Source organism: Mauremys mutica, chromosome 11 (assembly GCF_020497125.1).
Source record: "Mauremys mutica isolate MM-2020 ecotype Southern chromosome 11, ASM2049712v1, whole genome shotgun sequence".
NCBI lineage: Eukaryota > Metazoa > Chordata > Testudines > Geoemydidae > Mauremys > Mauremys mutica.
This window is the reverse complement of record NC_059082.1, coordinates 37,913,150-37,941,100: the sequence shown is the minus strand read 5'-3', so window position 1 is coordinate 37,941,100 and position 27,951 is coordinate 37,913,150. Positions and strand designations below refer to the sequence as shown.

The 27,951-nt window shown below is 54.3% G+C and overlaps 2 protein-coding genes across 2 annotated transcripts in view; one reads left to right on the top strand and one right to left on the bottom strand.

Annotated features, from left to right (window-relative positions):
- The window catches only part of MAN2C1 (mannosidase alpha class 2C member 1), a 39,941-nt gene extending 38,452 nt beyond the window's left edge, over positions 1-1,489 (bottom strand). The window contains exon 1 of the mRNA XM_044978622.1: positions 1,467-1,489. Coding sequence (XP_044834557.1) covers positions 1,467-1,474 — 8 coding nt within the window. The 5' untranslated portion in view covers positions 1,475-1,489. The remainder of the gene's footprint in view (positions 1-1,466) is intronic.
- Positions 209-27,951, top strand: LOC123344086 (maestro heat-like repeat-containing protein family member 1). The gene is made up of 38 exons (XM_044979843.1): positions 209-456; positions 3,482-3,535; positions 4,189-4,263; positions 6,613-6,684; positions 8,070-8,123; positions 8,255-8,329; positions 8,709-8,816; positions 9,640-9,731; positions 10,761-10,841; positions 11,266-11,332; positions 11,461-11,574; positions 11,913-11,986; positions 12,271-12,393; positions 12,943-13,038; positions 14,304-14,454; positions 14,661-14,716; positions 15,449-15,590; positions 16,054-16,103; positions 16,427-16,534; positions 16,696-16,812; positions 17,020-17,145; positions 17,900-18,046; positions 19,003-19,122; positions 19,788-19,867; positions 20,349-20,487; positions 21,234-21,329; positions 21,833-21,937; positions 22,055-22,181; positions 22,565-22,659; positions 22,899-23,048; positions 23,852-24,006; positions 25,656-25,812; positions 25,902-26,068; positions 26,740-26,871; positions 27,007-27,121; positions 27,482-27,637; positions 27,821-27,847; positions 27,913-27,951. Exons 2-38 carry the CDS (start codon positions 3,490-3,492, stop codon positions 27,949-27,951), a joined length of 3,834 nt encoding a protein of 1,277 aa, XP_044835778.1. The 5' UTR covers positions 209-456; positions 3,482-3,489.

The following is a 27,951-nucleotide window of genomic DNA, read 5'->3' as shown; positions in this document are numbered from 1 at the left end:
CCTTTGGAGTAAAATTCCCAACAAAAGCCAAGAGCAATGCTCCCTTAATCCAATCTGGGGGATGCAAAGCTCAAGGGCCCTAGCCAGACAGCCCCAGCCCACCTTGCCTCTGTGATGTCAGCAGTGGCCCTGTGTCACAAAGGGGGTAGGCCCTGTGTCACCAAGGGGGAGGCAGCTTGTGGCTCAGTGTGCTCTGGGAGCTGGAGGAGGGAGCACACGGCTGTCTGGGTTCTGCTTTTCAACAGTTGGGAGCATTTTGGGGCGCATATAGCACCTGTTTATACAGAACTAGCAGAGGAATCCACATCCTCATTGTCATCATATGTGAGACATCAACATTCTTCTGTGGCTCGACCATCCCAGCACAGGAGAGAGGGACCTTTCCTACGGTATCCTCAGGGTTAGGAAAGAGAAGGACGAAATTATACCAAGCTCTGACAATCAGCCTTTCTTTAGGTAAATATTTAAACAGCAAAAATGGAAAACAAGGTTAAAATCACTGATTTAAATCAAGATTTCCTCTGCTTGCTGATTTAAATCACAGTGAAAATCATTGATTTGACTCGCTCTGATTTAAACCAGTTCGTGCTGCCGTGAACTCGGTGTGGGGTGGAAAGGGGTCATTTTAAATTGTGTTGGATGTCAAGTAATTTTATCCCAAAACTTAGTAAAAATATGTAGTTTAGAGAAACAAGCAATGCTAGGCTAGCTCTTCCTATCTCTTTTTCTCACCATTCAGGGGGTGACTCCACTAGTTTAGTGACAGGGGCTCTTTTACATACCTTAGGGGACACCAGGATTAAAGCCAAGCAAAAGAATCTCTGTTAGTAACCATGGCTATTTGATTATTAAAGAAAAGAAAACACTAAACAAACCAACAAAAGACAGAACACAAATGAGAAAAGGCTGATTTCTGTTCAGTCTCATCTGTGTGCTTCTCTCTGGAGCGCTTTTAACAGATGACACCTTTGTGAGCAGCTCTGCCTTTGATGGGGCACTTTTCTTTTGGTAAGTTGAAACCAAGGTCTTATTTCCCAAAATTATTGTGAGTCATAGATACTAAGATTGTTTATGGATGGGCAAAATAATTTTAAGAGCAGGCGGATCTTATTAATAACTAGACTGTTTATCTAGATGGGCAAAGTAAGCAATTTTAACTAAATCCTCGGAAATAGAAGAAAGTAGTAAAATTACCGAGTTAGAAGAAACCATTTAAGGAGCTGTCTAGAGACTGGCCAATGAACAAAATATTTAGAATCTTAAATTCAGTTAAATCCCATCATTTCTCCGTTTCCCAATCTTTAGCCCTTGTCTCTTTCCCAAATGCATATGGTCGAACCATCTAGTGGTTCACAGGAGAAACTGTTAACCTCTTAAATTACAACAGTATTTCCATATCACAGCAAAACAGTTACAAGAGTTTACAACTCTAATCCCTTGACAGGGTTATAGTTAACTTCTCTTACCAACACATGCTGAAGTTTTGGGGAGGTTGCCTTGGGCTGGTTTCTTCCCGAGGCTTCTCTCTTCTGTCTGTGTCAGCTTGCTTGTAGAGAGGGAGAGGATGAGTTGAGTTTGAGCAGGGTCGCAGATCGTGTGCAGGATGCTCACTTAGAGATTTTATACTCTCCTCTTCCCTATTCCCGTGCAATTTTAAAAAAAACACACCTCTCTCGCCCTTTCCTTGGCTCTGTACATTCATGGAGCCTCTTCATCTTATGCGTGGGTAGTTTGTTAATGGGTATATGTGTTAGGGCTGTATGTCTTTCTTGACAGTTCTATTTCCTTTGTTTATGTGGGGGAGGTTCTCAGAACAGCTTCAAATTTAGTCTTTTCACTCTTCTTATTCAGTTCCTTTTCTGAGATATTTCTTCAGTTTCATTAGGGTTCAGCAGGAAATGAAATTCTGTTTTTAAAAAGTCCAAACATGCCTGTTCTCTATGAGAAGGTTTTTAGTTCTTGAAGCAGTCTTTTAAAATCAAATCATTCTTAGCAAGTCTTTAGCTTAAATAGTGAGTGAAGAAGTTGTTGATTCTTTAGAACAATTGTTGGAGAGATGATTCTTCTTATCTTTCGGAGTTGGGGGGAGGAGTGGCTGGAGCTCTGCTAGTAACCAATTAATTCCCCATTAATATAATAAATAGTCTAGACTTAAATGTCTTCTTATAGTGGTAATCAGCTGATCAAGGTCATTTGATTTCATGTTAGTACATAATGCATTTTACCACCTGTAGCAATGATATTAGAAAACCACATTAGATGCTTTTCATTCAGTTAAAATACTTTGCAAACATGCCCTCCAAAACAGTTTGCCATTTCAACTTTTTAGAAATCAACTAACGTTTTCTACAAAACTTTTTCTCAACTACACACATTTTTCTCTAAAGTTTGAAGGACCCAAGCAGAGGGTTTTGTTGCAAAGAGGGGCTAGCAGAGTGCATTTTACAGCCTAGATTTATTGTTCTAACATATATGGAGATATACCTATCTCATAGAGCTAGAAGGGACCCTGAAAGGTCATTGAGTCTAGCCCCATGCTTTCACTAGCAGGACTGTCTTGATTTTTGCTGCAGATTCCTAAATAGCCCCCTCAAGGAGTGACCTCACAACCCTGGGTTTAACAAGCTATGAGCTCAAACCACTGAGCTATTCCTCCCTAGCCCTTGCCTGAGCCCTAAATTCATTTTGGAATATCCAACATAAATAACATCCTCACCTTCTACAGGGCCAAATCTTTCCTAAAACATTTTTCTTTATAACATGTGTTTTATTGAGTTAAAGGATTAGATCTATACTAAACTGGCAGTTTATAGAAGAGGGGGTGCTCTGGTGTAGATAAAACACGCTTTGATTCTTGACCCAAGTTCCTTAGAGTTACAAGTGGTTTGTTATAGCAATTCAACTTCTATGAAATATTTTGTACAAAGCACAAATACCAATAATCGACACATATTTTAAACAGAGCACAAAAAGAAAATAGTATAAAAGTTAAAGCAAATTAAAATGAGGACAGTTGCCTTTGAAAATTTGTACAGATACTCTTGCGGGACATAAACAGGTTTATGGTTAAGGAGATGTTATTTTCTGGACATTTGCTCATTTCTGGATGGCAGAAAGCTGAAGCCTTCTGCAATGTCTTTGATTAGCGTGAACATTTTATAACCTAGCTAACTAAAACTGGGCTACTCATATTTTCAAGCATCCTGGTGATAAATGTATATTTGAATGTTCAGTAAAGGCACAAACATGTTTGTAATGACCTAACATTATAAAAATAAGTTATAATAATGCTATTCATAAAATGTTTACATCAATGTTGAGGTCTCGCCACCTCATAGTGGTCTTGTCTCTCCAGCCAGGCAGGCAGCAAAAGCCTAAGTCTGGGTCTTCTTGGCCCATCTAGAAGCATGTGTGAGTATGGTGGGGTCTGTGTCATGGGAAGGAAGCCCCAGGGACTCATTCATGTTGGTTCTTGTCTTAGGAGCCGATATGGATCTTTATGGCTACCTCCGCCGACTGCTGGTCCTGTCTGGAGGTGAGTAGGAATTCTCCCCAGAAATGGTCCCTCCTCTCCCCCCATTGCTGTCCTCTCCAGAGCTACCTGCAGGGGACTGCTGGGAATCTGCATGGAATCGCCGTGTGCTTGGGGAGTCAGGGTTTCCTGATGGAGGAGGTTTGTTTTTTCCAAGGTTCCTTGGAGCATTTTAGCTTTATTTAAACCCCCAGACATTTCTAGCCCTTCTGAACTGGTAGGGAATTCTCTGATGGGACCCCAATGCAGCACTGCCATCCTGGCCTTGTCTGCACTCTCCTTGTCTCCTGAGGGAGATCTCTTATTAACTAAAGTAGCGCGGACAAGCAGAGCTGGGGAAGTTCTGGTCTCTAATGGAATCCATCTGGTTAGGAAAGAATTTGGGGCCGATTCTCCACAAATTTCCCCCGGCCCCAATTGCCCCTGCCCATGTTATCTCAACTCCCTACCTGTGGAGTGAGGTGTTTGTCAAATGCCTTGGAGATGGGTGTGCAGTATAAATGCTCTGGGCTGTGACTGGTGGCAGTCCCTCTCCAGAGGTGCCCTGCAGTGTCATTAGTTCTCCACACAGCTGTATTGTCTACCTCAGCCCCTGCGGTTTCTATCAGTGACCAGGAAAGGAGAAATGACCCCCTCCCCTTTGCACTTATCCACAGCCACAGACCAGGGGAACGAGGCTACAGCAGCCACTGGGTGTTGCAGCCCTTCCCTATCTGAGCCTGCTGCTTCAGGTAAGTAGGAAACAGGGGTACAGACTCCCCAGATTCACCCCTTTCCCTGCGTAACCTTCTGTAACCTTGAGGTTGAAATGTTTCCAATTCATAGTAAGTTGTTACAGATAAGGCTGCAACAAAACCCAAGTTCAAGCATCTAGGTCGGTTACAGAAAATGTATTTAGGTGACACTATGAATGATAAAAATAAAATGATTCGTTAAGAAAACAGGTGTGCAGTTACCACCTACACTGTCATCACTGAGTGTTGTACTGTGGATCGATGCGGGATCAGTGCACTGACAGCAGCGTGAAGTACAGCCTTAGAACCTGGGACAGAACGGTACCTTGGGGTGTTAATTGGAGCGCTCACCGAAATAACAAAACAACTCCCAGTAGAAGCTATTCTCAGACTATTGAACGTGCAGCTGCCCCTTACACTGCTTATATTTCCATCGCCTCCTTATTGACTCTTTACATTACATGTGGTTTACATGAACATCTGCACCAATATCCTTCCCACGCTATTAGTATACATAACATTTGAATAAAGCAGTCACAATTCTCAAAAACACTCATTCAAAACCCTGCTTAAGCCGGTTATAGCCAAACAGTAGCATAACCCCGGGCCATGTGCTTGCTAACTCTCACTTTCCCATAACAGGATCTCCAATTGATCGCTAACTTTCCTCACACTAACAACTTCAGTTTTCTAAACTCTACTACACTTGAGCTAACTTAGGCCCTAAACCTATTTTTTACTTATTTCTTAACCTAAACCATCCCATAGGGAGGCCAAATTCACAGCCACAAAAAAGTCATGGACCATGAAATCAGAACTTTCCCATGAAATCTAGCTATTGGAGGGGTGGGGAAGGGCAGGTTCCTACCATGGCCCTGGCTCCAGCTGCTAGTCCCCTCTGGGCTGGGGAGGGAGGGAACTGGCACTTCCCTGCACAACCGCCCTCACGGGGGAGATCAGACCCCCCTCCAGGTACATACACCTGTTGCTCGGAAGGCAGTGCAGAAGTGAGGGTATCTCACAACCCCCCTACAACAGTTTTGCGGCTCCTCCACAACTCCCTTTTGGGGCAGAACCCCCACTACAACATTGTGACATTTCAGAGGTAAACATCTGAAAACCTGAAATTGATTTTCAAATCCTATGGCCATGAAATTGGTCAGAATGAACCGTAAATTTGGTAGAGCACTACCTATAGGCTATACCTGCCCTTTGCCAACTCCCTCCAGTGGGTCGGCCTCCTCCTCCCCATGAGGCATTCGACTTTTCCACAGGCCTTGTGGTCTGCACTGCCCAGGGCCGCCCAGAGGATTCCGGGGGCCTGGGGTCTTCCGCGGCGGGGGGCCCCCGCTTCAGCAGTAATTTGGCGGTGGGAGGTTCTTCCGCTCCGGGACTCCCCACCGAAGTGCCCGGAAGACCTGCAGCGGGGACCCCCTGCCACCAAATTACCGCCGAAGCTGGACCCGCTGCCGAAGTGCAGCCGGGTCTTCGGCGGTAATTCAGCGGCAGGGGATCCCCACTGCGGGTCTTCGGGGCACTTCGGCGGCGGGTCCCGGAACGGAAGGACCCCCACCGCCGCCAAATTACCGCCAAAGACCCGGCTGCACTTCGGTGGCGAGTCCCGCTTCAGCGGTAATTCGGCGGTGGGGGGTCCTTCCGCCCCAGAGCGGAAGGACCCCCCGCTGGTGAAGACCAGGAGTGGAAGAAGCTCTGGGGGCCCGGGCCCTGCGAGATTTTTCCTGGGCCCCTGGAGCAAGTGAAGGACCCCGCTCCAGGGGCCCCAAAAAACTCTCGTGGGGGCCCCTGCTGGGCCCGGGGCCTGGGTGCAAATTGCCCCACTTCCCCCACCCTCCTGGGCAGCTCTGGCACTGACTGAATGAGGAGGGCTCTTGGAGTCTCCATCTCCCTGCAGTTCCCCCTCCCCAGGCACTGCACGTGCAAGATTTCTAAATCCTCCAAGCTGTGTTTGCTGCAAGCTAGTCCCCACCCCCTGCGTTGCCGAGACCCCATCGCGCACTGTGTGGGAGTCGGGGGCTGTGATTGTTGGCACCAACCTGTGACAGTGAGAAGGAGAACTGGGGTGGCTTTGCCTCTGTTTAGAGAATCGCTCCTTTCTGGGTCACACAGGTGTTCTCTGTAACCGAGAAAATTCTTTGGTGACCCAGGTGTGACTGTATTTGTTACTCAGTGAAATCAGGTTCATTGAAGTGTCACAAGAGGACTGGAACCTGCTGCTTTGGGTACCGAAAACTCCCCTCCCTTTAGCACTATCATTCACCTTATTCCCCTGGGCGTTCAACCAGAGACCTTTAATGGAGAAATTTAACCCTTCTCTTCTATTGACAGACACAGCAGTGCAAGAGACTTCAGTGTCAGCCAGAGATGGCAACCCACCTGACACAGAGTCTCCTGGTCCAGGTAGGCAGAAAGCGGCGTGATCCACAGCCAGAATTCCTTTCTGAGGCCAAAGTTGCTGTTCATCTGCAATGTCTTTTACAGAATCAACATAATGTTTAGTATCAGGGGGTAGCCATGTTAGTCTGTATCCACAAAAACAACAAGGAGTCCGGTGGCACCTTAAAGACTAACAGATTTATTTAGGCATAAGCTTTCGTGGGTAAAAAAATACTTCTTCAGATGCATGGAGTGAAAATGACAGATGCAGGCATTATATAATGACACAAACTAACATAATGTTTAGTTCTAGCTTGTGCAAACGGTATAATTCCCATGGGATCCTTCTGGGTGAACAATGGTATATTAACACGGGGTGCTATATTAGAGAATCACAACTGTTATTATGAGAGTAAATGTCTCATTAGGCTCAGAATTCAGAAGGATGCCCACAACTGCTTATTAACTCATGTGCACGGTTGCAGCAATTATCCAAGCAGTTGCAGTGACTACTTGTGCAAACGATCATTGTGATCTGTAACTGGTTGACTGTGTGTCAAGCGACCACGGCTGTGGCTGGAACTGTGGGTGCTACTGAGCCACACACATTCCATTCCTGGAAGCAGACGCCAGTGCATTTTTCATGACTGAGATGCCCACATTTTTCATATGTATATTACAAATGGCTTTGTGAGTCATGCTCAGATGCTGTCTCAAGCACTGCTAGTTTGGGGGCTGTGCAGTGAGGTGGGCCAGAATAGGTAACTTCTTGGTCAGAACACACCTCATAAGCTCAAATACCTCATGGAACCAAATGTTCTAGGTGATAGAGCCGCCTTGCTGAATCCCAAGGAAGAGGAGAGGTACCACAAAGGTTTTATCCCCAAAGAAGGGGGATCCCACATTTCAGTGCTGCAGCTCTGTGCATCTACCTCCAGCCGAGCCTTGCAATGTCTCTATTTCCTTGGGGTTCTCCAGCTCATGAGTTACATCCTTCTGGCTGAGGGGAACCCAATGGAATCCCCTTCAAAGTCCCTAGTCAAGCAGAGAGCCTCCTCATGTCAATGGAGGTTCCCCCCAACTGGAGCAATTCCAGCCATCTTGGGAGCCTCAGACCAGCACAAAGAATTGAGCCTGGGTCTCATTCCACATGGCAGTGCAGAGCACCTGGCACTAGAGCACTAGCTTGACCTCCCAAGAGTGAGATGTGAATGTTAGGGTGACCACATGTCCCGATTTTATAGGGACAGTCCCCATTTGGGGGTCCTTTTCTTTTATAGGTTCCTATTACCCCCCACCCCCCGTCTCGATTTTTCTCATTTGCTGTCTGGTCACCCTAGTGAATGTTCTGAGGTCTGTGCAGTAGAAGAGAAACTCCTGTGATCTGTTTACATTGGTTCTTGTCTTAGGAGTCAATATGGGGCTTTTGGACCGTCTCTACCAAAGACTTACTCAGACTATTGGTGAGTAGGAATTCTGCCTGGGAGTGTCCCCCACGATACAGATTTACCCCAGTTCCCTTCTGATTCCTATTGCCCTTACATAGACTCAGTCACATGACACCTCACCCCACCACTGCCCTTCCGAATTACAGGATGGACACCTTTCCAAACAGACAGGACAAATCTGGACTCCAGCCAGCCAGGCCCCACTGACTCTTCTGTCCCAGGTAGGAGTCAACAGCCTTTCGCTGTGACAAATCACCACATTTCTATTGCTGTCCCATCAGGAAGTTCCATCCCAGTGCACGCAGGATCATTCAGTGCCTCAGTTTTCCTAGCTTCATAATGGGGCTAACAAGACTCACAACCTTCACTGGGGTCTGGAAGGTGTGGGTAAAATTTGTAAAGGAACTAGAAGGGGAAATGCCCGATCTCAGTGTTAAGTAACATGACACTGTCTGGGCAGTGATTGGTGGAAATCCCTTGCCAGGGGTTCCATAAGGTGCAGACAGTTCCCTCACAGCTGTATGTCCCTGTCGCCACCAGGGCATTCTATCAGTGACCACGATTGCGGGAAATTAACCCACCGTCTGCCTGTATCCACAGACACAGAGGAGCAGAAGGTGGCCCAAAAACAAGACCCGGCGCCACAAACCCTGGCTGCAGGAGCGGGCAGCCACTCCAGCACTTTCTGTGCTGAGCCTCATGATCCAGGTAGGCCCATGCCCAGTATTGAGTGCCAGGAATAAAGGGGGGGGGAGGGGAAAGCAGCCACAGTGACAGCAAAACCCCAGGGCTGAGAGGGCAAGAAGAGACTCCACCCAGGCTCTGTGCCCTGCTCTGCACATGCACATAAGCCACTGCCCTGTGCTCCACCTTACACGCCAGCCTCCGTGCCACCCCACGCTGGGCTAAAGCCCTGCTGCCATAGGGCAGCACTGGAATCACCACCGGGCAGCCTGGGTGCCAGTAAAGGGGGAACTGACCCACCAGGCAGCTCCCTCTGCCAGCTCAGCTCCCCGGTGGCTCCTCATAATGATTCCCAACATTTTGCTAGTTCTTTTGACTGCCGCTGCACATTGAGTGGATGTTTACGGAGAACTATCCACAATGACTCCAAGGTCTCGTTCTTGAGTGGTAACAGCTAATTTAGACCCCGTCATTTTGTATGTTTTCCAACGTGCGTTACTTTGCACTCATCGACACTGAATTTCATCTGCCATTTTGTTGCCCAGTCACCCAGTTTAGTGAGATCTCTTTGGAACTCTTTGCAGTCTGCCTGGGACTTAACTATGGAGAGTAATTTTGTGTCATCCACAGATTTTGCCACTTCACTGTTTTACCCCTGAACAGCAAAGGCCCCAGTACACATCTTTGGGGACCCCACTATTTACCTCATTGTGAAAACTGAAAATAGATTCTTACCCTTTGTTTCCTGTCTTCTAACCAGCTACAGTCCAAGAGAGGACCTTCCCTCTAATCCCATGACTGCTTACTTTGCTTAAGAGCAAACTTAGTTTCCTTCTGTTCATTTTAGGCACCAAGAGAAAGGCCTATTCGTCACCCAGCGGACAGCTCACACCAATCAGCAAGGAGGAGGAGGAGGAGGAAAGGCCAAGGAAGACCAGAGTGAGTGAGGAGAGAACGGGAAATCCACAGCACACTGGGGAAGTGCCCATGGCACAGACGGTACAAGGTTCCCTCCATCACCAACTCAGCCTGGACTCCCGCTCCTACTGCCTTCTCCACAACACACTGACCCTCTAAGGCTCTGATCCCCTTTCCCCATCCGCTTGCTCCCAGATTCACTGCCATTCTCTGGCCCTAGAGAACATGCTCTGACCCCCCTTGCCAGGGCAGGTGTTGCAGACGGGAGGAGAGAGGCGACTCCATTCCCAGCACCTGGCTCTGCTTTCTTTCTGCTTTGCTGGCTGGTCAGCAATGGGCTGCATTAGGGAACCAGGGAGAGAAATAAACCATCGTCCTGAGCTTCACCTCTCCCCAGAATGTCCCTGGTACACTCTGGAAGTGACCATTGGAGGAGGTGAGCAGGCAGAGACAATGGGCCAGATCCTTGGCCCCTGGGAAGGCCACATGAAGGGACATTAAACTTCCCCTTCCAAGCTCCCGCGTGGTTTCCTCACCCCAGCATGGGGGCAGGGAGGAGCCCTTGGATGCTGTCTCCCCATCCCTGACCTGTCTGTGTGGGTCTCTAGACGGTCAGCCCTTCAGGACACAGATTGTCTCTGTCTGCGTTGTGCTGCACTCAGTGCAACAGGGCCTGATCCTGACTGTAGCCTCTGGGTGCTGTCATAACATCAGTCGTGATAAGTAATCAGGGCAGGCCCCACTCTTCCAAACCGGGCCCCGCCATCCCTGCCCTCCTCTCAGCACACACCACCACAGCTGGCGCAAGGGACAACTGTCCTGTTGACCCAACCATCAGTGATACTAGGCTCGAGCAAACAAAGGGGTCAAATGCCCCTCCCAGAGAAGGGAGAGTCCGGGACCAGCTGGAAGCTGCTCTCCACCAGGGCCATAACACTATTCCTCCCAAGTCTGGGTTGTGGTTACCTAGCTGCTGGTGGAGACTCTACACATTGGGGCTTGTCTGCCTGACACGTCATCGCCATGTCCTGCGTCTCTTCTCTTGCACAGGGCCTTGCTTGCGTGAGGGACATGGATGAGGCTGCCCTGAGGAAGGACGTTGGCATCCTCTTCCCAGCACTCCACTCCATGGTAAGAGATACTGAGATCACTCAGGCAAAATGCCGGGGCCTGTTGGCTTAAATTGAGTAGGCTGTGGGAAGAGCTGTCCCTGCCTCATCCTGTTCCCATTGGGGGATGGATCCTGGAGAACTCTCCTTTGGTTTCTTTTCCTCCCACCCACCCCAACCCCTTTGACCGGGAACATCAGCATCCCGCACCTTGTTCCAACGCTCCACATCTTTGGTTCCTGACCCGTCAAACTCTGCTTCTACATGAGCCACGGCCCCCAAAGCCTCGGCGTCACTCATAGACTGATCCAGCTTGCTGGCCTGTTCTTTAGATGGGAATTAGAATCTGCCTCTCCACCCTCATCCCTTCACTCTGCCATCCGAGGGCTTGGCCTGAGAGACACTGGATCTAGTTTACCTTTGCTGGTGTTGCTTTCTTCCCTTAGGTGTGTCATCTCCCCAGAGAGCACCTGGAGGAGCGGAGAGAGGCCCTGGACTCTCTCATCCATCTGGGTAAGAAACCCATTCACCTTTCCCAGAGAAGGAGATCCCAGCCTGTGGAATTTCAGAGCCCAGGCATAGAACTATATTCCCTTCCCCTGTACGATTCACCCCATTATGATTCACTCCTCTTCCTGCAGCTCGCTTGTTCCTGGTGGAGCTGCTTGTGTTCCTGTTCAGGAGGCTGAACAAGGACGAGGAAGAGGAGACCTGTGCCAGTCTCCTCATTTTGGACCAGATAGTCCGATCCAACAGTAAGTGACCCCACAGCGAGGCCTCGTCTTTTGATGTGTTATGGCCTCTTGTGCAATTAGCAGCGCTTAGCACTGGGCCTCATTGGGCTCACTTGTACCTGTCTGCAGTAGACAAGCCAAATACTGCAGCCCCTCAGCCGATGCTGCGGCAATGAGGGAGGACAGTCACTGCTGGAACTGCAAGCATGGGCAAATGCAGCTGGTTACCCATGAGGGTAACCTGCCAGGAGGGTCATGTAGGGATATTGAGGTTGCTCTAAGGTTCCTGAGATCTCAGGTCCCTGCACACCCCGGTTTAACATCAGCCCTGCCAAGCCGTGTGTCTGTGTCTCTTACAGTTTCTGAAATGACACAGCACACAGAGAAGCTGTTCATAGCCCTGGGGCCAATCCTGCAGAGCACAAGCATACGGGTGAGTCTGGAACCATGGCCAAAGCTAGTGAATGTCTGCCTGTCAGTGCAGAGCCTGCCGGGACCCTGTGCAACGAAACACATGACCCATCAGTGCTCCATAGTGTAGGGCAGAAGGTGGGGGAAAGAATCCCAGCAGGGCTCCGCCTGCATTGCCATCTCTGGGCTGCCTAGCAGTATTTCACCAAACACCCTGCTGAGAAAGGATCCCAGCCTGGACCGGGAGGGGACAAGGTCCCTCCACACTGTGTGCAAATCATTTCTGTTTCTGTCTGGGTCTGGCAGGTCAGAGAAGCCCTTGCTTATTTGATACGCACAATGGGGGCGCATGGGCTCTTGGAGAAACCCGATTCAAGACCCTTAATTGACTTCTTGGTGCGTCAGTGCACCCTGCCCCTCGACAGCACGGTAAGAATCCGCAGAGACATTAGTGATGGGGATCCATGAACAGGGAAGAACATGGGGTCAAGGGATAGGGAAGGAGGGGCAGCTGCAGATGGGGAGGGGCAGGCGATGGGCAGCAAATAGGGCTTGGGAAGCAGATGGAACTGGGGACGGCCCCCTCCATCTACTGATGGAAGATGATGACAACTAGAAGACAGTGTTTTTTCCTCCCAGCCCATTCTCTCTGATCCCTCTCCCAGCTGCCATCCGGGCTCTGTCCCTTGCGCTGGGAGGGCAGGACCCCTGGCTTCCTCCTTCTCTCGCCCCACTGTGATCATCCAACCTACAGGAGACTAAGCCATGATGGGTCTGGTTTTCACCACGCAGGGGATGGAGCCTAGAACTGGCTCCACACAGGCCCTGGGCTGGTTATGGCACAGTCACAGCCAGGGTTGTGCCTTTTCCCTTCAAGCCCCATTTTCACCCCCTGCCGTGCCCACTATAGGTGCCGTGCCACGGAGGTCTCCACTGAATCTAAATCTCCCTGGTGTCTCCTTTATTTCTCACCACCAGGAGGCAGCAGACGGGAGGCACACCATGGAGCTCGAGGTCCGCCAGCTCTGCTCCAGCACCCTGCAGTCCCTGGGTGATTCCCCCAGAATGGCCAATGTAAGTGACCCTGCCCCTCTCCATTGGACGCAGGCCTCTCTGCGTCTGAGCTTTTCCATGAGACAGGCCCCAACCAGACTTATTTACCTGAGCCTCCCCGCTCCAGAACATCATGGGGTTGGGTAAAATGGACCCTGGATCTGAGCCAGATCTGGTTCTTTGGAACAGGGAACACTCACCGGTGGTCACAGGGGCTCTTCCGCTCTAGCATCCCCTGTGGTCAGTCACGCTGCTTCTGCAGCTTCCATAGCTCAGTCCCTCTTCATTGGTCCCTCTGTTAACTTTTTCCTGGCTGTTACAGGGTGGGGTCTATACAGACCATCACATTCTTGTTTTGCAAAAGCCAGCCCTAGCCCGGGACTTCCTGCCTCTCACCCACACGACCCTGGTGCCTAAGGGAGAATCCACTGAGCTGGGAGACACTACATCCAAATCTCATCTCTGCTGACTACCGCTTAGGTTTCCACACACTGCACAGACCTGAGTACTGACCCAGGCCTCAGAACGCAAACCTAAGCAGTCAAGTATTAGCCAGCCCCTCCCCACACTGAACAAATTAACAGCTACGTTGCGCAAGGTCACATCAGGCAGAGCTGAGACTAGAAACCACATTTCTAAGAAGGCAGACCCAAGTATTGTGCCCTCAGCTACACTGTCGTTCAGACTGAGCCTGCCAAAGATAGGTGCTTTAGTTACGACAGGTGGGGATAGAACCCCGGGGGTTCCTGCTCTCCACTAGTCTATACTGTCCAGCAAAGAGTTGTGTAACCCTCTGGCATAGTGTGTGTAAAGTCCCCCTCTTGTCCACATAGCAGACAGCAATTTCATCTGTGGTTCAAGTGGCGCAGGCCTGTGTGGGGATGGGAAGGTCAGAGCTCAAACCTCCCTGAGCGCCTGTCATGGTATCACTTGATGGTTTTGGTTTTCCTAGTCTCCTCTTTATTGATCAAGCTGGTGTACTGCGTTCACGCTGTGAGAACACGGCCTTTCCAAGTGGGACTGGAGTTAGGAAATACGGTGCTGTCAATGATGACGCTCCACTCAACAAAAGGCGGGGCTCAGTCACGTGTCACTTGATTTGGTGCTGGAGGCAGACACTGACAGGTGTGAAGGGGGAGGGGGCGGGGATCGCTGCATGGTTCAGGCTGGGTAGAGAGATCTGGCTGGCGGTGGCGAGGCCAGGGGTGCCATCTAGTTTAGGAAAGAGGGAGCTGGTGCAGGAAGAGGATATTTCCATACTGAGATGGCTTTTCTCTGCTCTGCAGGTTTTATGGCCTGGGCTGCTCCTTCAGCTGAGCCCAGCAACCCATGGGCCAGCCCTGCCTCTCCTCCTGCAGACCTCGGTCGGGGTGGTAAAGAGACTGCAGGAGGAAGGCAGGCTGCCCTTGGCCGGGAAGTGCGGGAAGGCGAACAGAGGTGAGGCCTAGTATTTTATCCACCCGCTCTTAGTCCTTCTCTAGCGAGAGGCGTCTGCCCCCAGGTGGGGGTGGGGATCAGCTCTCAGCTCTGGTTCCGGCTCACTGCAAGGACACAGCCAGCCATCAAGGCACAGGTAGAGCTCAGAGACGAATGCAAAAGATCCCTCCAGAGCCTGATGGGGTGTCTCCCCTTTCTGTTCACAGGGTGTCGGTCAAGCCCCAGAACCACTCTACCCCAGGAGCTGCTGGCTCGGCTGCTGGTGAGTAACCCGCAGCCAGGAGGTTTCCTTATGCTCAGTGGGAAGGGGCCGCTCCTGGAGCTGGCTTGCAATGCATAGTGGTGGTGGCTCTTCTCCCCGCAGCCCCCAGAGGAGCTGGCTCGTCACATTCCTCGCGGTCATTGCACATCGACCCAGTGCCTCTCGGCATTTAACAGAACCAGCCAGCTCTCTGAGCCAGCCACCTTCCTGGCTCCCCTGATCCTGGGGCTGGACCAGGGCCCCCAGCACAAGTTAGTGCAGCCCTCGGACGGCTCCAATAGAAGCCAGCTGGAATGAGCCCTTAGGGACTGTTGTGCAGGCCCCCTCCTGCCCCCTGGCCTCCAGCATCCTCCCTTCCATGGGGCAGCTGGGGATTCCCTTTATGGCCCAGCTGCCTCTTTCGGGCTGCTTCAAGCTCCCCTTGTGCTGCTCTAACCTAGGCCCAGGATCTGACCCAGCAGCTGCCTGACGGCCTCTGGATAAGCCTGTCTCCTTTCATCTGAGCTAGAGCCAGCCCAGCAGTGAGAGGATGGAAGGAGCCAAATGCTGGTTCATGGAGTGTCCCCGATCAATTGAAATATCCATCTCAGTCCTGTCCTGGTTGTCAGCTCCACCTCCCTGCTGTCTCCTTCCCTCCACCACTGAGCTCTCCCCCTGCACCTGTAGGGAGCTCCCTTCTCACACTGCCTTGCAAGGGAGGGCTACAGCCACCTCTGCCTCTTTGTCCGCCAGGTGCTCGGTGCGTCTTCATGCATGACGGTGCAGGTCAGAAGGGCAGCCATGTTCCTCCTCTTCCAGCTGATGAGCATGTTCCAGGCCGGCTCGGGCCGATTCTGGAATAACTACACGACGGAAATGCTCCTCTACGTGGAAGGTGACGGGGGAGTGTCTCCCCTTGCAGGAGCGAAGGGCGGGGACACTGTGGTGCTGGGCTAGAGAGGGAGAGGGCAGGGCCCCCCTCTGAATCCAGGATAATATGATGGTGTAACCTTGGAATCAGAGAGGATCATGTCAGGATCATACTCCGGGTTCATCTAGCTGAGCCCCCCGTGCCTAGACAGGAAGGATCCTTTCCAGGACCGTATCTAACCTTCATCTGATCCCTCACCCCCTGGGGAAGGATCTTGGCAAGCAGAACTCCTGGGTATTTCACATTAAGGGATCTGGGTCTGAGGAGCATTGTTGTCCATCAGTGATTTGCAAAGAGCCATGGATCCCCTGGGGCCCATGAGTCGGCAGCTCCTCCCCACCCCCTGCCAAACAAGAGCCAGGTTGCAGGCTGCTCCCCAGTAGAAGGGTCTAAACACAAAGGAAACTGACCTGCCCATCTCTTCCAGATGACAAGACCTGCTTCTGCCAGAGGGAGTGGGAGCAGCAGCTGCTGCAGGTAAGGGTCAGAGAAATGGAGGGCTGGAAAGGAACTCAAGAGGTCATCTAGTCCAGCCCCGCCACGCTGAGGCAGGATTAAGAGGCCTCTCAGCACCACTGCATTGGGGGACAGAGGAAGCGGCTGAGTCCAGCCGATAAAATTGGAGAAGCACCAGGGGCAGCTCACAAGGATTCACAAGCATTACGAGAGACGTGGGGGGTGACAGTGCACGCTCCCTCTTTCCCTCCCCTCCCAGCTGTGGTGGGTTCCTGGCTGGAGCTATTGAGAGGACCAGTTTCTTGGCCCCTCTCGCTTCTAACTGGCTCTTCTTTCCCTGGCAGTTCCTGGAAGACCTTCTCTTCCTCATCTCGGACCATACCTGGCTGGGCTGTTTCATCACCAGTATCAGGCGCCAGCTGGCCCACAGCGATAAGCGGCCCAGTGACAAGGTCAGTGTCCTGGAAGGAATTGGGGTTCAGTGCCTAGTTCACAACAGCAGTCGCTACCCAGGGGCAGCTTGGGGCCAGTGAAGCCGACAGCTATACCCAGTGGGCTCTGTGCATGCCAGGCCATGCCCAGTGCATCCAGCATGATGGTGTCTCTTTCGCAGAGCTTTCTCTACAAGTGCTGGGGCACCGGGCTGATGTTATCTCCAGCAGAGAGCATCAAGCCCCAGCTATGGCGCCTGGTGGAGCTGGTCAATTTCAGAGAAGAAGAGGAAAGGGAGGTGAGGTCTTTGCTCCTCCGCTGTCAAGTGATCCCTCATTCCTTGTCAATCCCCTGATGCTACATGGGTATGTTCTGCCTTGGACAAGGTCCAGTGGATTGAAAAGATCTTCCTTATACCCATGCCCATGGCAATGACTTTGAGAGCCCATCCTGGCCCCTTGGCTTGTTGCTCAGCATTTCCAACCTCCATCTTTCTGTCTCTCAGGGATTCGCCCGAGCGCTTGGGCTGTGTGCCAGGCAACATCTCTATGAGATTTTTGCTATCCTGGAGCACTGGGAAGAGGTCGTCAGCAGGGTGCAGCTCCAGCCTTCTGCTGCTGGCTCTCTGGAGGTACAGTCTCACCTAGCATCTCTGCTCTTCCATCCCTTCACCAGTCTTTGCAGGTAAAGGGACCTGCCAGGGAGGACCCTGCTTCCCAGAAGCCTGTTCAGCAAAGAGCTGAATTTCCAAGCCGTGGCTCAGCCTCCGTGCAGGGAGCCCTTTCCTTACTCCTCCGTGGAGCTGCAATCACAGCACTATGGGGTGGATCCAGGGAGGAAGGTGGGTGCTGTTGTATAAACTCTCCAGGGTATCTCCTGGGGAGCTCAGACATGCTCCACGCAGCCCCATAAAGAAGGCTCAGAGAGGGCCCAAAAGACACTGCCATGCCATCAGCTCCAGCTGACACATTTCTCAGCAGAACAGACCCTTGGTCTTCCCCTGAACTGGGCTATTTCACAGACCTTCCTAGCAGACTCACCGGGGCTGGCATGTCTGACATTCCCCTCTCCCCTCCCGCACCACCACCACCACCACCTTCCCAGTAACTCTCTGGGCCAGTGCAGTCCACTGTAGTCCCAGTGACATCTCTGGAGCTAGGCTGAATTAAAGCAGCTGCTAGTGCGTCCCCTTCAGCTGCCGGGTCACCTCAACCACCCAATCCTGGGGAGCTGGGAAGGGCCTCGGAGTCCAGGCAATTCAGCTCAGCAGAGCCGCCTTTGGTTGCTAAGCCGGCTGGGTGAAAAATCCTCCCCTGGCCCCATTTGTGAGTTAGGAGCTGCTGGAGGCCATCCCTTCTCCTCACTCTTTCCTTTGCAATTCTCAGGAGCCAGCTTCCATCGAGCAGCTGAGAAGCCTCCTGCTCCTCACCTATGGGCACGTGGTCCACTCAGGCCCCACAGATCTCATCCTAGAGACCATAGGATACAGGATCCTGTCTCCCATGCAGAAACACTATTTTCTGAGCCCACATGTAAGTCAGAGCCCTCCCCTGACCGCCCATGCAGCACCTACCCGGGCTGTGCACGGCAGCACAGAGCTGTGTCTTTGCATTAACTCAGCTCCCAGGGCTGGCCCTTTGCCCCAGGAGGGGCAGGAGACATGAGAACAGCACCATTCTCTGTGACTCCCCCATCTCGATTAGCTTCTTCTCTGATTCCAGGCCCATGGAAGCTAATGGAAGGACTCCCACCTGGGCCTTGTTAGAGAGTAACTGAGCATCACTTGGTGCTGTTGTCCCAGAGACGACTGTACCCTGTTTGGTACCTCTAGGCTTGTGCTGCACTCAGGGATGAGAAGAGAAAGTTTTAGGGCGTTTCCCCACACGCTGCAGTCGATGGGGTAGCTGGGCACAAATGGCGCACTGAGGGATTCAGGCCCCTAGCCCGGTTGACAGGTTCTGGTGCTGAAGGGGGATTTTTGAGATAACTCTAGGTTGTTTTCTTGCCATGGGAGGTTTGAGGCTGACGTTCAGTCCTACACCCAATGCCCATATGTGCGTCCCAGTGAAAAGGAGAGGGGATGCTAGTTTGGTTTAACTGAATGTTTTCCTTGGAGAATGGACGCCTTGGTAGGGACAGCCCAGCCAACTGCAGAGAGCAGCATATTCCTGTTCCAGATCAGACAATTACGACCTGATTGTCAGGGGAGCTGAGCAGCCGCAGGGCCCATTGACAGCTCTGGGAACTGCAAGTGCTCAACACCTCTGGAAATCAGGCCATTCCTTGCACCCATCTCCAGAGATGTTCCCCTAGGGACTGCAAAGATGTTCCACTCGGCAAGCCAGGTCCTTTCCCTTAGGCGTGAGGGCAATCCAGCCTAGCACAGCAGCTCCCTTGTAGAGACTTGCCCTGTAGCCTTGTGTCTCAGCTCTCTATTGTCTGTGGCTGTTTCCTCATTGTTCTCTCCCCCTCCTGCCTGCGAGCCCAGGACCCGCTGGTGAGGTCTGCATTTGTGAGAAGCCTCGTGCTGGTGGGTGAAGCTGTCACCCAAGTGAGCAGGATTCCCTTGGTGAGCCAGGACACATACACCGTGCTGTCCCCCCTGCTGGTGAGTGAGCACGCTGGGGTCCTGGGAGGGGTTCCTAGGTCAGATGCACATGCCAGAGTATCTGGCGTTGAAGGCCATGTGCTGTGTTTGCGACCAGGTGCCCAGGGCTCTACATTGTGCACTGCAAAGCCAGTGCTGACGCCGGATTCTTCTGGTGCGATTCCAGCCCAAGGAATTAGATGACACTATTTTCCATTAGCGGATTCATGCTGCTTAAACCTGGGACAATTCCCCATCCCACTTCTGAGGGATCTGCCCGGCACCCAGAAAGTGCCCTGGGGATTAACTCCAAGGGTTTTCACTCTGGGACATGATCCTGAGGAGTTAACAGGAGCAGCCCTCCCTTGGTTTGCAGGAAAATATTTGACCTCAGCTGTTCAGGACTCTAATGCTCCCATTCACAATAGCGCCTCTGCCCAGATCCCCCTTCCCTGCTCCGTGGCAGATGCTGAAGTTTCCAGATGTGCCATCAGGAATGGCGAACTAGGCGCATTCTGGCCACATGGCCGCTCCCAGGCCATCTTCCCAGCTCCGTGCCCCAGTGCACTGCATGCTGGGACTAAGGTTTGGCGGGGGCATCAAACAGCGTTTGGCGATTCCATGTCTTGCTGAGTAACCAGGCTCCCCCAAATTCTTTTGCCTTTGACCCTCTGCTTTGCGCGCAGGAGATCCTCAGAGGCAAGGACCGGGCCCGGCTGCAGAGCCCCGACCACAAGTGTGCCCTGCTGGCCATCTCATACATAGGGTACGTCCATGGGGCCTGACTGACCTGCGGAGCTCAGCAGCCGGGGAGGGGCAGATGGAGGAAGAGGAAGTGAGGGAGGGACAAGTTGCAATAAGAACCAGAGGATGCTTCTCCCTGGTGGCTCACAAATGGGGCATATCCTCCTCGGCCTCCGGGTCACTTTATCCAGCCCCCATCTCTGCATATTGCCTGGAAAGAGGGAGCCCCTCCTGTCAGCATGTAGTGCTGTGAATGCAGCCGCAGAGCAGGGCCCAGGATCATCCCCAGAGAGCAGCTTCCCCAGCAGAGCCCCTGCCAGGCCCAGGGGGCATAGGGATCTCCAGACAGGACCATTCCCTAGGTGGTGGCTCTGCTGGAGATGCCCCCTGGAGCTCTGCTGCTTAGGGTGGGAGCTGTCCCTCCTGCCATCAAACTCAACCTGACTCATGCCGGGACCTGTCTCCGTTCTAATGGCCCCGTCTGCTCCATTCCTTCTAATCAGGAAATTCCAGCCTCACCTGTCTAAGGAACAGGTGGCTGAGACTATCAGCACTTGTGCCACCAGCTACATGATTCAGCGTCCAGCCCTGGTGAAGCTGAGAGGGACTGAGGTGGCAGAAAGCTCCGCTATCCGGGCAGAGGTTAGTGAGGCATAGACAAAGCTGCAACTTCCACCTGCATCCTTGGCTGGGAAACTCAGCCACCCCCGCGCTGAATAGTTGGACCCTGGCCCGATGCAGGGAGCTGTGTGTCCAGCCGAAGCCAGCCCCTTGGTTTATTTTCCAAAGGGCTGGTGACAAGTGGCTATGCAGTTAACTCTGTAGTTGGGTTGGCAGGGAGCACAGCTGTAGAGGTGAGTGTCTGTGAGACTGTACAGAATTACCCTGGCTTCTTGGCACAGGGAGCTAGAACTTACACCCAGTTGACACCAGCTGAGGTTCTGGCCCAGAGCATTAAATAGCATATGGTGCAGAGGGAGCAAAAGCATGGATTCGGGACAGCCACACGGCCAGGCCATGACTCGCCCTGCCACAGAAACAGAGATTGGCTGGAGCAGGGATGAACAGCTCAGCCCATGGCAAGCCAGCAGGGTGTTGGGGGCAGCTGGGACCTCTCCAGAAGGGAAGGAAGGAGGCCTTCCCTCCAGAGCCCAGCACAGTACATGTGTTGGTTGGGGAGCCCGGGTGGGAAGAAGGATTCTTTGGGAAAGGGCAGCCCATGGTCCAGGTGAGACCCATGTCTATGTGAAGGGGGATCAGTATCACCTGGGTAAAGGGACCCCAAATACCAACAGCACCTGGCTCCAGACAGGGGGGATCCACTCGTCCCCCTGCCTCGTGCACCCCACCTCCCTTGCTATTTACTTCCCTGCTTCTCTCTGCTCCAGTCTCTCCAAGAACTGCCCTGGGAGGGCCTGGACCATGTGCTGCAGACATTCCTGGAACAGCACCTGACCCCCACCACGCTACTGCATCTGTTTCTGGTATGATAGGGAGGGGCAAGGGCAAGGGGCCCATTAGCACTGGCCATCTGGGGATGGGCCCGGCTGCTCAGGTTCTACCCGAACCACAAGAGGGAAGGCTCCATTTGGTCCAGGGGGGGCTGAGCAGGCCTCCCAGCTGCTGTGAACTAGCCAGTCCCCACGGGGCATACACCCGACCCTGGGATCAAGCAAGACAATCCTAGTCTTGCTCCAGGGGGTGTCACTTTGGCCTCCTAAATTTGGGGTGGCGCCCCTGTGCCCCTGAAGGAACAGCCCCGAGACCCCACAGGATCAATGGGGAGAATCCTGAAAGCGCTGAGCCCAAGACCCTCAGACCTGTCCCAGCGCCCCCCAGACAGGAGAGGAGCGCTGTGCTCCAGTGTCCGGAAGCGGAGGCGAAGGGGTTAAATGCTCCGTGTCCTCTCCCTGCTGGGGCGGGAAGCAGGTTCTGGGGGTTGCCCCGTTATTGCTGCCGCTCACCCGGCTTTCTCCCTGCTCCCCAGCACTTGCAGCCATGGATCTGCTCCCCCCGGGCCCAGGAGAGGAGCCGAGCTGTGAAAGCCAGCGCCCGGCTCCTCATGTTCTATCGATTCAAGGCCATGACCGAGGTGAGCCGCGCAGACCCTGCTACCCCCCACAGCACTCACGGGGGAGGAGGGTGTGATACAGACAGAGCTGGGCTCGCCCCAACCCATGCCCTGATTTTCTGTTCGGTGGCCCATTAGGACCTGAAACCCATGGTGGAGCAGGGCTACATGGCCGGGCTGCTGACAAGCCAGGCCTTCGATGCTCAGAAGACCACCCGATACTGGGCATTTCAGGCTCTCTACTGGCTCTTCACGCCTTGCACAGGTAAGATGGAGCGCAAGCAGTCGCCACTTCTCAGCCTTCACAGCCCCAGCCATTACCTAGCGAGCAGAGCTGCAGAGAGAACATGGTGCCTTCATCGCAGCCCTGACCAGGGGGGACACAGAGCAGAAGTGGGTTGGTACCTACTGGGCTGACCTGGTATCTGCCCTTCACCAGATGCCTGGGATCATCTGGGACCTCCCCTGATCTCACCCCACCCCACCCCAACACACCTTCTAGGTGGGCAGTTGGCCCAGGAGCCAGCTGAGAGCTCACCCCAGCTGCGCCCAGAGTCTGGCTCTTTGGCACCTCTGCCCGGGCTTGACGGGAAGGGGGAAGAATCTGGCCCGAGAGCGCTGCCTGAGCGCTGCTGGTTTCTCGTGCAGCCGTCGTGTACAGCAAGACAGGGGCGTTGTTGACTGTGCTGAGCAAGACGCAGCAGGATGCCAGCTGCAGAGAGAGCCCTGCCCATGTTGCTATGGTGAGTAAAAGAGACTGTGGCTGGAGAGACAGACACACACATGGGAAAGGGAGGGGTTATTGTCTCCTTCCCTCGATGAGGAGCTGGCAGATGGAAATTCCTGGGTATGGGTTCCAATGCCCACTCACATAGCCCTGGGCACAGGCTGCCAGTGCCTCTGTCCCCGTTCCCTGAAGAGCAAACCCACCTCCCCGGGCCGGGGCTCGCTGCTCACACTCGGCCTGTGCCTTTCCCTGCAGCTCATCGCGGAACACCTGCAGTCCCGTGACCTCATGCCCTTCAGCTTCACCCTGCTGGTGGGCCTGCTGGAGAAGGGGGAGTGTGCTGAGCAGCTGGCGGGTGTCATGGAGGCGGTGCTGAGACAGCAAAAATCAGAGCTACAGGGCCAAGTAATGGCTGGGCATTGGCCATATCGGGCAGCTCCATCTTGCCCCGTGCCTAGAATTCCTGGGGCCTCAGGGAGGATGTGGAGGGGGGACGTCCGTTCTCACCATCATTGATCAATGGGACGCATCCATGCCCTGTCTGCCGGGCGGACTCTAGGCACGGCCCTGTAATCCTTTGCAGGCTTCGATCCCAGGAGTCTGGCTTGCCCGGCTCACTCCTTGGAAAATGTGCCCTATTTCCAGACCCATCCCTCAGCTGGGGGAACAGAGTCTGCAGTGGCATCCCCGGTGTCCACTGACTCTTTGCCCAGTGGACACAGATTGACGTAGGGCATGGAAATGCATCCCAGACGTTTAGATCCCACTCTGGTGCTGAAGCAGCCCAGGTGTGCTGTCACAAGGGGAGGTACAGCCGGGATATCCGGGGGGTGGGGTGTCACTGGGCAGTGGGATTGGGACTGTAGCAATGTGGGTTCACCCCTGCGGCGCCTCCTGCTGGTCTCTGTCAGAAATTAGCTCTGCAGCCATCGGAGCGCCCTCTGCAGGCCGGTGATCCGCCTAACCGCTGGCCCTGTGTCCCTCCAAGGAACCCTTAGTGCTACGGAGCTGGATCACAGGTGGAGGTTTCAAGGTACCAAACCCAGAACCCTCCTTGGCTTGGTCACTCACTAGGAGAGTTTATCCACGGCCTCCACCAGGCCATGGGACCGTTGACTTGTTTCTGAGCCTGACCAGCTCCTCCTGGCTCTTGCCTGCCAGCCACCCACAGCAGGAGTAGGGTCTCAGCCCCTGCTTTGCTTCCACAGGTGCAGGATCTCCAAGCCGCTCTTTCCTACACACTGAGCCCACCCCGGGGAGAGCGGCTGAGTGATGGGACAAGAGACATCCTCCACCTACTGGCCAGGCAGCACACCAAGACCGCAGTCAACATCCTCCTGAAGATGCCCTGGCCTTACAAACAGTGAGTGCCGGCCCTGGGGAAAGGATAGAACACCCCCCCTCCAGCCTCCAAACCCCCTTAATGGGGTCACTCCACAGCACCATGGTTACATGCAGGACAAACCCTCCCCTTGCACACAGGCCCCCAGGGAACAGCCCTGCCCCAGCGTTCGATCACCATTAGCCTCCCTGTCCCTTGGAGGGCTCCAGAGCTATTCCTAACACAGCTGTCACCTCCCCCACTTGGTTCTGTGCACTGCTAACCAGCCCACCCCCTCCCGGTTTGGCTGCACAATGGCTTAGCTGGCTGGAGGCCAGAACAGTCTTCCAGGGCCCCTCATCACAACACAGACCAGGAGAGACCCCATGTGAGCAGGGTCACCCCCTCTGTCAGCATGGCCCCCTGCTCCCGGCAGGTCCTCCCTCCAGGCTGAGGCAGGAGAGGGGCCAGCCTAACTACATCGCTCCCCACAGACGCCCCTACACTGAGCATGTCCCGCAGGGGCACCCCCTCCCTCCAGCTGGGAAATGCCCTCTCCCCCCTGAAATCCCAGCCTGGTCCCTTCCCCATCCCCGCACACTTTTAGACACCTCATCCCACCCCTAGAGGCTGGTCTTCTCTGATTCACCAGCCTGCCAGGTTCCCCAGGGCCAGCAGCACCTTCCCTGCATCCTGCCCAGAGCCGAAAAGCACGGAGCCCATTTTACAGCCTTCTCCAAACCCCCTACCCCAGAGCCATGGCGTGGCCAGAACTGGAGCCTTGTTCCTCCTGAACCCCCTGCCCCCTGCCCCATGGGGAAGGAGCTCCTCCTCTCCTTGCCTGCAGCCCCCCTCTCTGCCCCCCCAGCTCAGGAGATCCAGCTCAGCACCTAGCACGAGCCCCCCCAAGGGTGGGCACCTCCTCACACCAGCCCCCACCCCTGAGCCTGGAGTCACTGCTTTCCCCCATGGGGGCTCTATCCCCAGACGCTTGGTGTCCGATCATGAGAAGGCAGCTAGGGTGGGTTGGGTGCCCCCTGCTGGGAAAAGTGAGTCTGGCCCCATCCGCTCAGCCCTTGCTGTGACCCAGCGCCCCCTGGCCGTGCCCAGGCAGGAGGGTATGAACCCCTTAGGGCTGGCCAGGGCCTGAAGGGCCTTGAGGTCAGCCACCAGCAGGCTCAACCTGCTGCTTCTGGCCCGTCGCCCCTCAGAGGGCGTCATCCCCAGTGTGTCCCAGCTGGGCCCGTGTGATGGAGTAGGGACTGTCTGTGTGGGGGATGGGAGAGCCGGGGAGGACTTTAGGTGATGGACAATACCTGAGCCTGTAACCTGAGCTAGGCAGGCAGGAGGGGAGGTCAACACCTTGGAGAGGGAAGCTAGTCAAAGGCAGAGAGCCGGCTGGAGAGGGTTGGGTCAGTTTCGGTTTGGGGCTGGGGGGGTGCAGTGCTGGGAATCCCAAGCTGGGAACTAAGCTCCCTGCACCCCCAGAAGGACCAGTTTGAGGGGTCCTGGCTGTATTTCCAAGCTCTGCTGTATCCTGCATTCCTGTTGTCCAATAAACCTTCTGTTTTACTGGCTGAGAGACACTGAGAGTCCCAGGAAGAGGGGTGCAGAGCCAGACTCCCCCACACTCCGTGACAGCCCGTCCTCTGTGTTAATTCCTTACCTGCCTGTCCCCCTGTCCGTCACAGCCACATCAAGGCCATCTGGAGGTTCCTGGGTGCAGACCCCATGCTGACCAGGGAGGTACTCCACATCCTGCTGGACGACAGCCCGGAGAAGGGCTGGGCTAACCCTGGACAGACCCAGGACAGGAGCTGCCCCCAGCCAGACCGGCTGCCCCCGGCGGTAAGTTCCCATCGCTGGCATTCAGTCCCCTTTCCTGGCTCCATTCTGCGCACGGCCACGGTCTTCTGACTGTATCTTTTCCCTTCCAGACCACATACGGCCTGTGGGAGCTGATCGGGGCCTTGGGGCAAGGGGACACCCTGGAGGGACGCGAGGACGACCTGTTCGCCTCTTGCTTCCTCGCCATCGCCAGCCCCCCAGCACAACACCTCTTAGGAGTCCAGCAGGACCGGCCCAGTGACACCAATCCACGCAGGTAATGTGTGGGGCTGATGGATCCCAGCACTCACATAGTGTCTGTGCTAGCCCCTAGGAGAGGGAAGCTTCCTGCTTGGACCCTCGTTGTCCAGGGACCCCCAACACCTTCGGGGGACCGAGGGTTCAGATCAGTCAGGTTTCTTGTGCTGAGGAGCAGGCAGAGCTGCCCCCGGATACTCAGGGAGCCAGAGAGCTCCTCAGAGTGGGCAGCTCAGCAGGGTGATGAGGGAGCTGAGCTGGGGGGCGGGGGGAGCAGAGCTGGGGAGCAGGGCAGAGCTGGCTGCTGTCTCTATTTACTGTCTGCTTTGAAGGCTTTGGACAGGCTGGACTTGTCACTGAGCCACTTCATCCCTTTTCTGCAGTGGGCCCTGGGGGGAAGGCTCAGGAGAGCAGGGGGCACTGCCTGTACTTTTCTCCCCAGGGTCAGCATCCTGGGGGGAGGGGCAATTTTCACATCTTTGGAGGAGAGCGAAGGTCATATCTGCAGACACCACCACCCCCCCCCGCCCCCACATTGCGGGGGGAGAACCAAAGGCAGAAGTGGGGCAGCATCTATTCCCACCCTGATCCTTTCAGTGCTGCAGCAAGGGAGTGCTGCAGCCAGGCCCCCACCCCGCCCAGAGAGCAGGCATCCCGGCATCACCATCTCCTGCCTCCTTCTCTTCCCAGCATGGCCGTGCAGGCCCTGGCGCGGGTGCTGCGCCTCAGGGGCAGTCAGCCAGCTGTGGAACTAATGGACCAGGAGCAAGGCTGGCAGCTGCTGGAAGAGGCCCAGCCCGAGGGGTTCACTCTCCTTAGCAGGTGAGGACAGAGGCTGGAGGAGTCACGTTCTCGCAGTGGGGCAGAGATGGGAGGGGGTGGCCGGGACCGGGCCGGATTCCAGCATGTGCAGGGCTGTCATGCACACATCAGGCATGAGCTCTTGATCTCTCCCAGAGCCATAGTGAGCCACCCAAACCTGGTCCTGAAGAGCATCCCACAGCTTCTCCTTCCCAGCCTGCAGGCCAGCCAGGAGGGTGAACGCATGGCCTGCACCGCCCTGTTCGCAGAGGTGAGCCTGGAGGACCAGGGGGAAGGGTTAACCAGGCCCAGAAGATGATGGAACAGGGGGCCAATAGCTGGTCAGCTAATGAGAAACGGTCCTGGTGGTGTATTGCTTGTAAATTAATCCCTCTGCTGGGGGATCTGTGGTGGGGTTTGGGAGCATCCCACTGGAACCAGAGGGAGCGCTCTGCCCTGCACATATCACTTCCACTAAGCTCAGCTGAAGCCAGCCCCTCGTGAACAGCAGTCGGTACGGATCTAAGTCACCTCCTGGGCCCTGATCATACTCCCTTGCCCTTGCTCCTGCCGGGCTAGGACCCACTGGCCTCGTCCAGCCCTCTCTGACAGCTCCTTTCCTTCCCTTTAGTTCCTCGGCAGCCCCCTGCTGATGGAAAATGAGCCCAAGGCCATGCGGAAGCAGGTGCTGAAGGCCATGCTGCAGCAGACGCAGGACAGCAACATCCACATTCGTGGCAGAGCCCTGCATGGCCTCAGGAACGCAGTGACCGCATTCCCGGACAAGGTGGGTCTGGAATGGCAGGATACTTGGCAGAGAGGGCTGGGTAGGAAGCTCCTGGTTCCCCTTCTCCTCAGCCTATGGCTCCTATGGAGAAGACTGGGCTGTAGGCTGACTTGACCGGACTGTGGTTACACTCAGGCTGACAGATGGTTATTCACCGAGCGGCATCCAACCCCTTCTCTGCAGGTCAGGAAGAAGCAAGAACAGATTCTGGCGAGCTTTGTCCACGGCGTTATGCCAATCCTGCGACCCCTGCGCCATTCTGGACGCGACGGAAGGGCTCTGCTGGATGCTGCGGGACCCCAAGGCACCTCTGA

What these genes read in the sequence shown, in the direction of transcription:
- LOC123344086 (XM_044979843.1), top strand. Translation starts at nt 3,490, where the DNA reads ATGGATCTTTATGGCTACCTCCGCCGACTGCTGGTCCTGTCTGGAG. An exon ending in TGCTGAGCCTCATGATCCAG is followed by an intron (nt 8,817 to 9,639) that starts GTAGGCCCATGC and finishes TGTTCATTTTAG; the next exon opens with GCACCAAGAGAAAGGCCTAT. An exon ending in AGCTGCTGGCTCGGCTGCTG is followed by an intron (nt 14,717 to 15,448) that starts GTGAGTAACCCG and finishes TTTGTCCGCCAG; the next exon opens with GTGCTCGGTGCGTCTTCATG.